An 11,822-nucleotide genomic window follows, 5' to 3' on the forward strand; every position below is an offset into this window, starting at 1 on the left:
GATGACCACACTCGTTTCGAAGGTCCGACACGGTAGGAGGCTCCACTGGTTGCACTAACCTTACTGTTAGGTCCTATGCGGATAGTGGCTTGCAGCATGGTGTGGGATGTCAACCCTATGAACGCCGCCCCAACAATTACGACGACCAGAACCACCGTGTACATACCCAAAGAAGCATTCGTAGCGCACACGGAGGAGCCTCGACACCCTGAGTATTTTGCCACGTCGCTCGCTGAGACCGAGTGCATCCCCTTTGCTAGCAAAGCTCGAGCGGATACAGACATCGAGTTTGCTCGGCTTACCAGAAACAGGATGAGCGACGTAAGAAAGCCGACCACGTGCGCGAAACTTGGCTCCATCTCTTGCATCTTCAGATCTCCTGCCCGGGCAAAAACAATGTTGATCGCCAGCACTACAACCAGCGTGCCGCATCCAAACGCGCGGAGCACCGTCTGGTTCGTGTCGGCCCCCACCAGCAAGTCGACCGTCAACTGCTTGCGCCATTGCATCATGCTCAAAAGCATTTGGGCAACTAGAATGAAGTTGTAGCTACTTCGCACCACCTTGGCAATTGTGCACGACGTCGTTGCGTTCATCACCTTCGTCCACGGCGACCCGTATGCTCGTCGAATCTTGCACCACCCGGGCACGCTCGTCAAGTATGCTGTCACTGCCATCGACAGGATCTGCAGACTGATCAGCAGGCGAATGCTGAACGTACTGTCCACTGTGACCTCGTTCACCTTGTGGTTAACAAAATTCTGCCGCAGCACCACGCCGGACGTTGTCTCCTGGGCCGTCCACTCTGATAGCCATAGCTGCGTGAACAGCAGCGAGCTACACTCTCCCGACAGGCTGCACTGAATCATGCGCCATGGTGCTGGGTATGAGAACGTGCGTTGAGACCCGTCCAAGTTGAGATTAGCCACAGCACCTGACGTACCGAGCGCCGAGTACGCACACCCAAACGTATCTCGTTCGCCACCGAAGAGTGTGAATTCTGCGCAGGTCTCCACCACCAGCAACTGCTTCGAGTACATCGTTACCAGTCGACGATACTCGGTACGAGCCTCGGTTGCTGCGTACCTCGATTTTCGTGTATCGTCGAAGCACGAGCTCAATACGGGGTTTAGATCTGGCCCAACGAGCGACACTATCAGTACAGCCCCAGGCACGCGAGACGGATTGAGTTCCCCCATCGTGTCCGGGACGAAAAACTCTGTCGATTGGAGACGCAGGCGCATGTGCGAGGCAGTTCCTTGCAAACACGACGCATCTACACCGAATGCAGCAGAATCCTGTGCACTGAGCAATGCCTCAATCTGGATGGCGCCTTCGCCGTCCACGCCGCCTAAACACACGCTGCTTTCGATTGCAAGCCCGAAAATCCCTGAATCCACCGACAACTTTGTGCTACCGTCCCCCGTCGTCTGGTTCACCACGAGAGAGCGAATGTTTTCAAACGTTGCTTGGGGTATCGCGCGCAAAAGGTCTGTCGTCGGGGTGGGTGTCGCGCCACCGAAGAGCGCCAACTGGAGATCACTGCACATTACTTTGCGAGGCTCGAGCACCTGGTAGTGGTCATTCTCGAAGGCGAAGTACGAGAGCTGCTCGTACCGGTCTCCGTGTCCGTCTCCAAACACGCTTTCAGGTACCAGTATGACTTGCAGGATAAGCGGCCAGAGGCCCATGGCCGAGATGGAAAAGAGCGCGAGTTGGCGCAGTCGACCGCAGATGGTGAAGGCCGCATCTCGCTGCTTTGAGCCCGATTCTATCTTTTTGGCGCGGAGGCTCAATCCCGTAGCGACCGTGTCCTCATCTGTGATATCTCCGTGGTGGCTAACTTCAGCCATAGCTTTCTTTGGACTGTGGCCTAATCAGCTAAACCAATAATGTCTTGTAGTAGGAACCCTGCTGCCAGTTTGTTTGCAATATGCAATATACCATTAATAGACAACTGTGGACGCACCGGAACTTCCAGATGAGATGCTGCACGAGTTGAAAGCTTACAAGTACCTTGGCGAACTGAGTCCGAGAATAGCAGCGTTTTACGCGATATGATAATTTAGCAGCACAGACCTTCTTTTGCATTTCGTTTTGAGATGCTCGGCACGAGCCTAGTATCCAACATTCGGCGGGACCAGAAGCATGATATTCCTGCCTACAGTACTCAGTACGGTACAATCATAACCGGGGGCTATCCATCTTGACCAATCCACAAAATTCGTTCATGCAAAAATCGTTCTACAATTCTCTGAAATTCGCAATTTATTGATGTTTAAAAAATGTTATCAAACTGGCTGTTCGATCGGGATTCTCGATATCGAAGCTGCTGGTTTCTTGTTGTGCTCCCCTGCAGACATGAAACTCGAAATCATATTTGCAGCCAGTGAGTTTAGCTCGCCAACCTTGCTACGATTGTCCACTTTCGCGTGTCAGTAGTCCATTTGGTTGCTTTTTCCAAGCACACCGGCGAGACGCGCGAGAACTTCTCTATTAGAAGCCAGCTGCATGGTGTACTCAACGATGCATCTCCCACTGCTTGAGGCGAGCTGCCTGGTCACACCATTTTCTCGTGTTACATCCCATCCCTTACACTTCGCAGTGTGAGCGATGATGAAGGGTCTCGTCGTTCATCGTAGCGTTTCACTCGACTCTCTCCAGCATCACGCTATTGCCACCGCATCTCACCACATTGGACCATCGAATGTCGAGAGCACCAGCAATGAACTCATTGACTGGAGTTGCGTGTTCTGCTTTACATGCGCCCAGAGCGATTCATGCACAGGACCACGTAATTCGCGAAACCTTTCGCGTTATGAGCATTTCGAGACACTTTCAACAATGTCCACGTTGCATTTGTGCAGGATCCGACGCCGTCCCAAAATTATCCGCGAGTTTGAGATTAATCCACATTAATGCGATTGACATGATATTTGACCTTCGCGAGCAAAGCCTGGCATACTCGAAAATACTCCTGCCAGCGGGCAACAATGATTCAGCGCGCTCGATACCTCCAGCATCGAGCATGTGGCCAATGAGCTCGGCTAGACTTTTGGGCCCACTACTGTGTGGGGCGTGCTCATACAGCCAGCAGGCGGCGTCAATGTGGCGACCAGAACATTGGACGGCTTTGAATGACCATTCCACCACGTTTCCCTCTCCTCCGGTACACGATATTGATTGTTTATGTTGATTCATTTCGTTGATCGTTTCCAGATAGTCCGCACTATGAGTTAGCAGGAACTTTAAATTGTCCAGGCAGCCCTGGGATGCTGCCAGTTCAATTGCGCGAGCAGGCACAACGCACCACGAAAAATGCACGCCTAGAATAAACCAAACAAAATTACCAATGAGCCAGGTTCAAAACGGTTTCGTGGTTTGGTTCGAAGTGGTTTGAACCGAGTGAGACGCTGCAAACCAAAGCAAACCAAAGCAAACCAAACCTCGATTTGAAACTAACAGGCCGCTACATTTGCGGTAAATTGCCGAACAGAACGTGTGATTTCCTCTGCGTGGCAGGACTTCACGGGCACACTGAAGTTATGGAGTTCATCTTCCAGCATGAATCTACTCGACTGTGTGATTCAGATATGAAATATGCGATAGCTACTGGAGGGAGTGCGGAAGTGCTCGAATGGCTCATCGAGAGGTTTCCAAACTCAGTGGCGTACTCATCCGAGAGAATTATCAAGCGCGCCGCGGAGCAGGGACAGCTCGATATCCTCAACCTACTTCACAAGTTGGATGTACACTCAGCTCTGATGCGCTGCTCTCGCACTGGAATAACCAATCGTCCAATAGAAAAAAACAGCTTAGTGGCCTGCTTCCTGTTCAGCTATGGATGTGGCGGCCACAAAATGGGCAATTACGTATCGACAAGTGGCTGCACACACATCGATCGGAAAAGTGTTCGACTAACGCGATGGATAATGCTGCAGCTAACGGACATCTCTCGGTGGTGCAATGGCTTCATTCTCATCGAATGGAGGGATGCACGGAAAAGCAATGAATTGGGCCGCGGCTAATGGGCACCTCGAGGTAGTGCAGTGGCTACAACGAAACCGATCGGAAGGCTGCACGACAGATGCAATGGACCAAGCCGCCAAGAACGGTCACTTGACGATGCTTCAATTGTTGTGGGCCAATAGATCGGAAGGGTGCACTGTTAAGGCACTCGAAAACGCAATTGGAAGCGGTCGATTGGGTGTCGCGTACTGGTTGATTCGACAATTTCCTCGATGCCTGCCGAAGGACGTGCTTATATCTAAATCTGACGCTGGAAACGAGTTCGACATCCTGCTGTTTCTGCGTTTCCACTACTCGGAGGTGTCGACGCCAAAGTTTGTGGAAAGGGAGATTGCGAATATTTTTTCCGCGACGCCAGTAGGTTGGCTCGAAGAAAATTACGCGCGTTTCGGTAGTGACCACTAAACACGAGGAGAAGGAGCTTTTCCCAAATTTGATTCTTGCCTTCGTATGCACAACGCTTCTTACTGCGTAGAAAGCAAATATAGTTAGTTAACGAAGCAGCTTTTGTGTTTATATTTTCATCTTTCAACGCAACTTTGCCAGGTGTACATGCGCTAGATTAGTCTTTCACACCCCGTAAATCTCTTTGTGCACCTCCGTAAGGTGTCTTAGTGTTTGTATCCGTCAGAATACGAGCTTAATGCCATATACTTACTAGTCTTGCAGCATTTCCACAAGCTGGACAGCAGTTGGTCGTCGAGACGGATCCTGCTGGCAGCACGCTACACCGATGCGACGAAATCGAGGGGGGCAATCCTGCGAAAAACTCGGGCGTAAGACCCCGGTCATGACCTCCTGCAAGATATGGAATGGCTTGGCCTTCATGCCATTAGCCCTGATGCAGTCATGGTACGGGATCTTGCACGTGTCTATCTCCGACAGCACCACTCCGAAAGAGTAAATGTCGGCCTGCTCCGAGTAGCGCTTGCCCTCAAGTATCTCTGGTGCAGTCCAAAACGGCGTGCCGACACCTGCAGTCATAGTGTTGTCCAGACGGCCGCGACTGACACCGAAGTCGATCACTTTTGCCTCCAACTGCCTTGTAAGAAGAATGTTCTTGGACTTGAGATCGCGGTGAATGATCGGGGGCGAATAACCGTGCAGATATTCCAGCGCTCGAGCAACGCCGACAGCAATATGGCTTTTATCCTTCGCCCAGGATAATAAATCCGCGTTCTTCTTCAGATATCTCTGTAGATCCCCCAGCGGGAAGTACTCGCTCACCATAGTCAGGTTATTCAAGCTGCCCCATGCTACGCCAATGAATGCGCCAATGTTCGGATGTTCCAAGTGGGCGTTCAACTCGATTTCCAAGGCGAATTCATGCACGTCTTCCGCTTTGTGCTCCTTAGTTTGCAGAAGCCTCTTCGCAGCCACCTTCTGACCTGCGTACTCGCAGAACCAAACCTCTCCCGACGCCCCTTTCGACAGCGCTGTCTCAAAAATCAACTTCTCTACTGGGATCCTCTTTCCAACCAAAACTTCACTCGTCAGAAGAACCCTCAGCGTGGTGTTCGATCCGACTTCATCCCCCAGAAGTCTCGGGAATTGTATGGTCTGATCATCTTCTGCGTAAATACTCGTCATATCCTCACTCAGTCCCAGCGTCGGCCGGGCGTTTGTATCCCTCTGTTCAAATTCCCTGGCAGCAGGAGGCACAGTGTACGGTGTCTGATCAGTAGCAGTGCTTTGTTCATATTCCTTCTCAGCCCTCCGCTGCCTCCTCCTCTTGCAGTAGAATCCGAGCCAAACCAACACGACTGCTATTAAACCCCCTACAACGATAGGGATCAGCAAAATATTGTCGAACCCACTCGAGTCGTCCGCTGGTGCTACACTGGAGTAGTCCTCCTTGAGCCAATCTGACAACCACCGACTGCCCTCGACACCTTTCATGGCAGCTTCATCTGCCGCCGTCAAGTTGGCCGTCGTCCGACACGGGAACACGAGCGATCCGTAGCCACCGTTCTCGGAGTTGCTCGGGCACGCGTCCCAGCCAGGCTCGCTGTTGATGCCCACGGTGTGCAGCGCCATGACGATGTAGTGGGTGTTGTTATCCACCCAGTCATGTTTCGCCATCCGGAGGCTGGGGGCTGAGTTCGGGTCACCCCCGATGCCCCACATGGCTGCGTGGTACGTTTGGTCATCGGCGAACTCCTTCACGACGCACTTGGCGGCGTTGTTCATCTGGGCGCCATTGCACTGCCAGCTCTCGTACAGGGTCGAGTTGTCGGGCTGCGTGCAGTTCTTGGGCAGGCAGCCGGCAGCCTGGTACTCCTGCAAGGTGAGAGCCAAGGTGGACATGTTGTTGTCCCTTAAAGTCCACATTTGCACTGCTTCCTGCTTTGAGTTGATGGCGAACCCAGAGTCCCAGAGCAGCGCTAGCTGCGCGAGACCCGGTAGTTTGCTCCAGTCGAGCTTCAAGGAGGTCAGGCGATTTTGAACCGTATCCGGCACCGAATTGATGGAAACCTGGTCGATCGAGTCGTTGGCCCGTGCTCGGTAGTAGAGCTGCCGCGCGAGATCGGAGCTCGTGCCGTCCAATTCGATGGACATTGGTGTTGTTGTTAAAAAGCTGGCGGGTTGAGGAGTGCTGGAATCCTGCAGTGGAGACCGTGTGTTGAGGTTGACTGAACCCAAACGGCTGCCTGATATATGTGCAGGGTGAGGATCCCCCCCCCCACACACACACCTGGGCATTCACGTTTAGATCCTGACGGAATAATTCGCGACACGATCATCTTCATTGTCTGCTAGACGGTATCATAGATAGTGTGGGCCGGAGGAAACTCGGTAAATTGGACTCGCCACCATTATTGCAGGGCAAAATTGACAATACATGGCTGCAACCTTCGGAAGAACTACAGTAAAAAAGTGGAGATTTATTCATGACTGTTTTTCAAGTGCAACCCCAACAGCTACAGTCAGCTAGTTCTCGCCTTCCTCGGTGGTGGGATAATTTTCGTCGAGCCAAACCAGAGCGATGCCGACCTTCTGCGTTTTCTGTTCGTTTGACAAATTGTGCCGCAGTTCTTTCAGAAAGCTTTTCGTGAACACGCATGGATATACGACTTGCATAAAGAGCAGCACATCCAACATTTCCTCGTCAAGCCACTTGATGATATTATCGTGACATAACACGTCGTGACGGCTCAGAGTGAAATCGGGGAACTTCTTGCTGAGCCAGTGTGCGATGCGCACGTTGCCATATTGTACGGCTTTCACGATGGCGAATGGCGTGTGAGACTCGGGCCGATTCTCATACAACCACTTCACCACTTCGAAATATCCATCACCAGCAGCATAGTACATTGCATTCGTCGTGCAACCCTCCGTCCGATTGGAATGCAGCCATTTCACCGCATCGAGATGTCCATAGAAGGCCGCAGTGTCCATTGTATCCGTTCCACTTTTCGCAGGGTAGTTCTCTTGCAGCCAGTCGAGCACAGCTACGTGCCCTCCAAGGGCGGCCCAGTAAAATGTATCTCGTTTGCCACCCCAGATTGAAAATTGTCGATCCGTTCGCTTTCGCTTCAGTCCGACAGCTTCATCGGAATCCAGTGCCTGGAACAGCCGCAATATGTCCAAGCGGCCGTATTGCGCAGCGCGCGCGATAACGAAACCGAATGTCTTTTGATCACCGATCAAGTTGTGCTCTACTAGCCACTTTACGGAGTCAAGGTGACCCTTACAGATTTCATCGATCAAATCAGAACGCGTGTTTGCGTATTTTAGAACGCCATGCTCGAATAGATACTGCATCATACCGTCTTGACCACTTGTGACTCCACCACCAAATAGGTCGCGACACAAGGATCCATGATCTTCCGTAGACGTCATTTCTTCACAACCCAAGGGGTGGTCCACCAGCCACTGTAACACATTAAAGGCCCCACGAGAGCATGCCGCTTTCAGAGCAGTACGCCAAGGCTTCTTCCAGCTCGTGTGATCTTGTTGAAGTGGTGAAAAAAGCTGAAAAATCTGCTGCATGAGGTCTAGCCTCCCCTTAGCCGCTAATTCAGCCATCGTGTCTGCGGCGCGCTCTTCATACCAGTGAAAATACCCCCGCACGAGCATCTCTTCGACCATTTCAGCAGGCGGGCACCAGGGAGCATAATCGAATAAGCACTCGCGGCTTGGCAATAACAGCTCAGCCAGCTTGTAGTCGCCTAGTTTCAACGCAGTGATAACAGCGACTTCGCGTTCGTCCCGTTCAAGCTGCATACCATCGTGAATGCATTGAATGAGTCGTCCATTCTTCGTAGCTTGGTGTATCACTACGCGTCCCCAGTATCTAGCGTCAAAGGTATCTTCGACTAGCACGGTACTCTGGGTTTGATCGGTGCGCTCTTCTTCTAGATGAGTCTTGATCCTGTTCAGTTTCTGGTGGGTGTCGTGCCGTTCTCCAGATCGGCGCTCTAACAAAAAACAAAACACTCGCAGGTGACCCCGTTCTGCGGCAATTTTGAGCGGCCTTTCCCCGGGTACTTCACAGCCAAAGAAGTGCGCGAATAACCACTCCACGATCATGATATCCCCCGTTCGGCTGCCGCGAGCACAGATTTCGAAAACTGCCAGCGGTAGTACTGCGGATCGGATCGCAGGTAATTAGTTAGCGTCCATCTCGGGCTTCTGTCTTCGATGCACGTACAACTCGCGGCCCAAATCCAGTCCAACGTTCTTACTGACCCGCAACTGCAAGCCTCACTGAGTAAGAGGCTTGGCAGTGGTCCAAGTAATGTAGAGATCGTCCAGGTGCTGCGCTCAAAGCGCTCCAACGCGGGACATTGACGTAGCACGAAACCCACGCAGGTAATCATCCCTCGGATGGCAATTCGGAAATGACCTCGCATATTTCTCTATTGGATGATTTGGATTGAATCGCACACATATTTTGTTTTTCAAATCACCGCATCTTTGTCATGAACAACTTTGTTCTGGATCGTGAGCTTTCGGTATCGACTAATGGATCACACAGACCACATTGATGGAACGTGAGCCCAGAAAGTCGCGATTCTTCCCTCATTGTCTTGCACTCTGTGGAGCGAGGCTTAAGTCTTGACTAGGAGCTTGTGAACTAGCAGGAAAAATGAAGACTGATCATTATAAAGACGCCGGCAGCGCAGAGTTAGGGCTGACTACGGCTAGTTGTAAATAAAGATGTACTTCTCTGTCCCACCAATTTATAGGTAGTTGATATTTCGAACCATAGATTCACCTACACATATGAGCCGAAGACCGGAATAGCCGCGTTTAAAAGCCCGCACTAGCGCACTCTTTATCATATTTTTTGCAGATTAATAACAGTGCTCAGCAAGTAAATAACAATACAAACGCGAAAACATTTTTGAAAGAAATAAGGTTTTATTTCGTAATTACAAGGCAAATTAGCGATATTAGTAAAACAAATTACCAGATGTCCACTCCGACTTGGTGACCACGTATGTAACAGCAAAATTGCCAGAAACGTGCGGAACACTCTCTAATAGGCACCCAAAAAAGTGAGGTTTGATTGGCTGTTATGACGATATGCGTCAAATCACATGATAATTTCATCCAGTCATCGATTGATATAGTTTTAGGTACGGAATTAACAAATATAAACATTGTTTTATTGATTGAGAGCCCACGTTAGCCGCTGAAGCCTGTGTCCGTCGGTAAGCGTCGGCTTGACCCTTGAAATGAAGCGCCGCAGGGCCTTCGACTTGAGGTGCCGGTGCAGCGTCGATCTTGGGATGCCGGAGGCCGCTTCGAGAGCACGCAAAGTCTGCCGCTGACAGAGCGGCACTGCTGCAACTCGCTCCCCCACCTCCTTGGCGCTGAGGCGGGTCTTCTTCGGCGGGTACGGCCGCCGAGGCTGGACGAGGGCAGCGGAGTCGTTTCGTAGACCCCAGATGGTCTCTACGGAAGCGCGGCTAAGCTTGAAGAGCCGCTTGGCTCGCGCTATGGTTCCGTAGCGGAGGCGGCCTTCCTTACTCAAGGTGGTAAGGAAGACCACCACCGCAACGCGCGTTTGCGGAGAGATGTCCTTGGCCCCGACTGTGCGTGTCATCTTGATTGCCGAAACTGTTGTGGCGATTTAATGTCCACCACCAACCGTTTTACGGTGGACTTCAGCCCGCCTTAGCCAATACTATTTTAACCAATGAAATCATTCTAACAATGTTGAGTGGTACACAAAAAACCAAAGTACCTATAAATTGGTGGGACAGAGAAGTAGTTATTCTTGTGCGATGAGTTTCGAGGCGAGGTGTGTGCGATTCCTCGCGTATGTTTCTTGTCTGGCTGGGACTGGGCTGAGTGCATTCTTGTCTGCGATTGCGCGGGCATGGATTATACTTGTGACACTTCCCCCCTTAGACGCGCGATAGCGCGAGTTGAGCGAAGACTATCCAAGTATTGACGAATAAGCCCGGTCACTTGACCTAAGTTCGTTAGCGGTTCCCACGAAGGTGTCAAAGTTGTGTCCAGCTAGCGAACGAGAAATTGGCGAGTTCCTTGGCGAGTACGGTGACCGAGGATTGCTGCAACTAAATGACCTTCAGAGCCATCGGCGACGGGGACCGGAGGTACACGAGTGATACGGGCTGCTTGGCCATCTCGATTGTATCTTCGCAGGCGAGACACGTGAAGGTCCGGGTACAGTCGGAGGCCTGGAGGCAGGCCGAGCTTGTATGTATCGGGACCCACAACGGCGGTAATAGGGTAGGGTCCAATATAGCGAGCCGAACGTTTGTACCCAAGTGTGCGAGATCGAGGTGCTTAGTATCCAGAAGCACAGTCACCGACAGCAAATTGGACACGTGGTTGATTGCGATCGTATGCAGCGTGCCAGCTCAACTGGGCCGCTGCCATAGCGTCTTGAGCTTCAGCGAGTATAGCTTGCTGGTGAGTCACGAAACGGGAAGCGCGCGTGGGTCTTGACGCTGAAACGACACAATCAGCGACAGATCGAGGGTGATATCCCAGGTCCGCCATGAACGGCGACATGCCGATGGAGATATGTATTCTGGAGTTGTAGGCAAATTCAGCAAAGGGCAACAGCCGGTCCCAGTCAGTGTGGTGCAGATTAATGTCGTGTAGGAACACGCGCTAACTTATATAAAGCACACTTTCCCCACCAACAACACCCACCAAGTCACCGAAGACTCAATGGGCTTGTTAGGGTTAGAACCTGAAGGCCCAGGAACTTTCCCTTGCACCGGGTTGATGTTTCGTCTGTGTACCGAGCTTCCGCTAGTCGACCGACGGAAGAGTCAGCGTCACTAGCCACGTGCAAAGGCTAGCACGCTCTCACACAAAAAATATACCTCGCAGGCCCTCAGAAGGAAGGGTCCGGGCCTTTTACGGCGTGAAACGAGGGTGCCGGAGCTATACTCCGGCGGGAAGAAATAAATGGAGTGCGCTCTCGCTCCTCCAGTTCCTGGCGACGACTCGTCGCTACCAATACACCGGCCACTAACTCTTCTTCGCCCTTCGTCTCGCCTTTGGGTTTTGGCTTCGGCTTCATTTCTCGATACCACATTAATGAAGTGCCGCAGATATTCGTTCACAAATTTCACCGTCACTTCTGCCTGACCATCGGTGGAAGGCTTGAATGCGGTACTGAGGTTAAGTCGAGTATCCTGTAGGTGCATGATATGCGTCCATAGCTTAGATGTAAACTTCGAGTCGCGATCGGACGTGATGGACAGTGGCAAACCATGCAAACGCTGGTAAAAATTGCAAAACAGTCGAGCTGTGTCTTCGGCGGATGCAGCATTTGTCGTCGGCAAGAAGTGAGCTCTCTT

At 51.6% G+C, this 11,822-nt stretch overlaps 2 protein-coding genes across 2 annotated transcripts; both read right to left on the reverse strand.

The window, feature by feature from the left end:
- Positions 1-109: 109 nt before the first annotated feature.
- IUM83_16768 (uncharacterized protein) lies at positions 110-6,588 on the reverse strand (the record flags this gene model as incomplete). Its single annotated transcript, XM_067941673.1, has 3 exons — positions 110-115; positions 303-1,873; positions 5,847-6,588. 3 exons carry the CDS (start codon positions 6,586-6,588, stop codon positions 110-112), a joined length of 2,319 nt encoding a protein of 772 aa, XP_067781224.1.
- A 3,055-nt stretch (positions 6,589-9,643) lies between these two features.
- IUM83_16769 (uncharacterized protein) lies at positions 9,644-10,084 on the reverse strand (the record flags this gene model as incomplete). The annotated part of the gene is made up of 1 exon (XM_067941674.1): positions 9,644-10,084. The coding sequence occupies one exon, from the start codon at positions 10,082-10,084 to the stop codon at positions 9,644-9,646; it is 441 nt and encodes a 146-aa protein (XP_067781225.1).
- Positions 10,085-11,822: the final 1,738 nt, after the last annotated feature.

This window comes from Phytophthora cinnamomi (assembly GCF_018691715.1).
Source record: "Phytophthora cinnamomi strain GKB4 chromosome Unknown Contig119, whole genome shotgun sequence".
NCBI classification, from domain to species: domain Eukaryota; phylum Oomycota; class Peronosporomycetes; order Peronosporales; family Peronosporaceae; genus Phytophthora; species Phytophthora cinnamomi.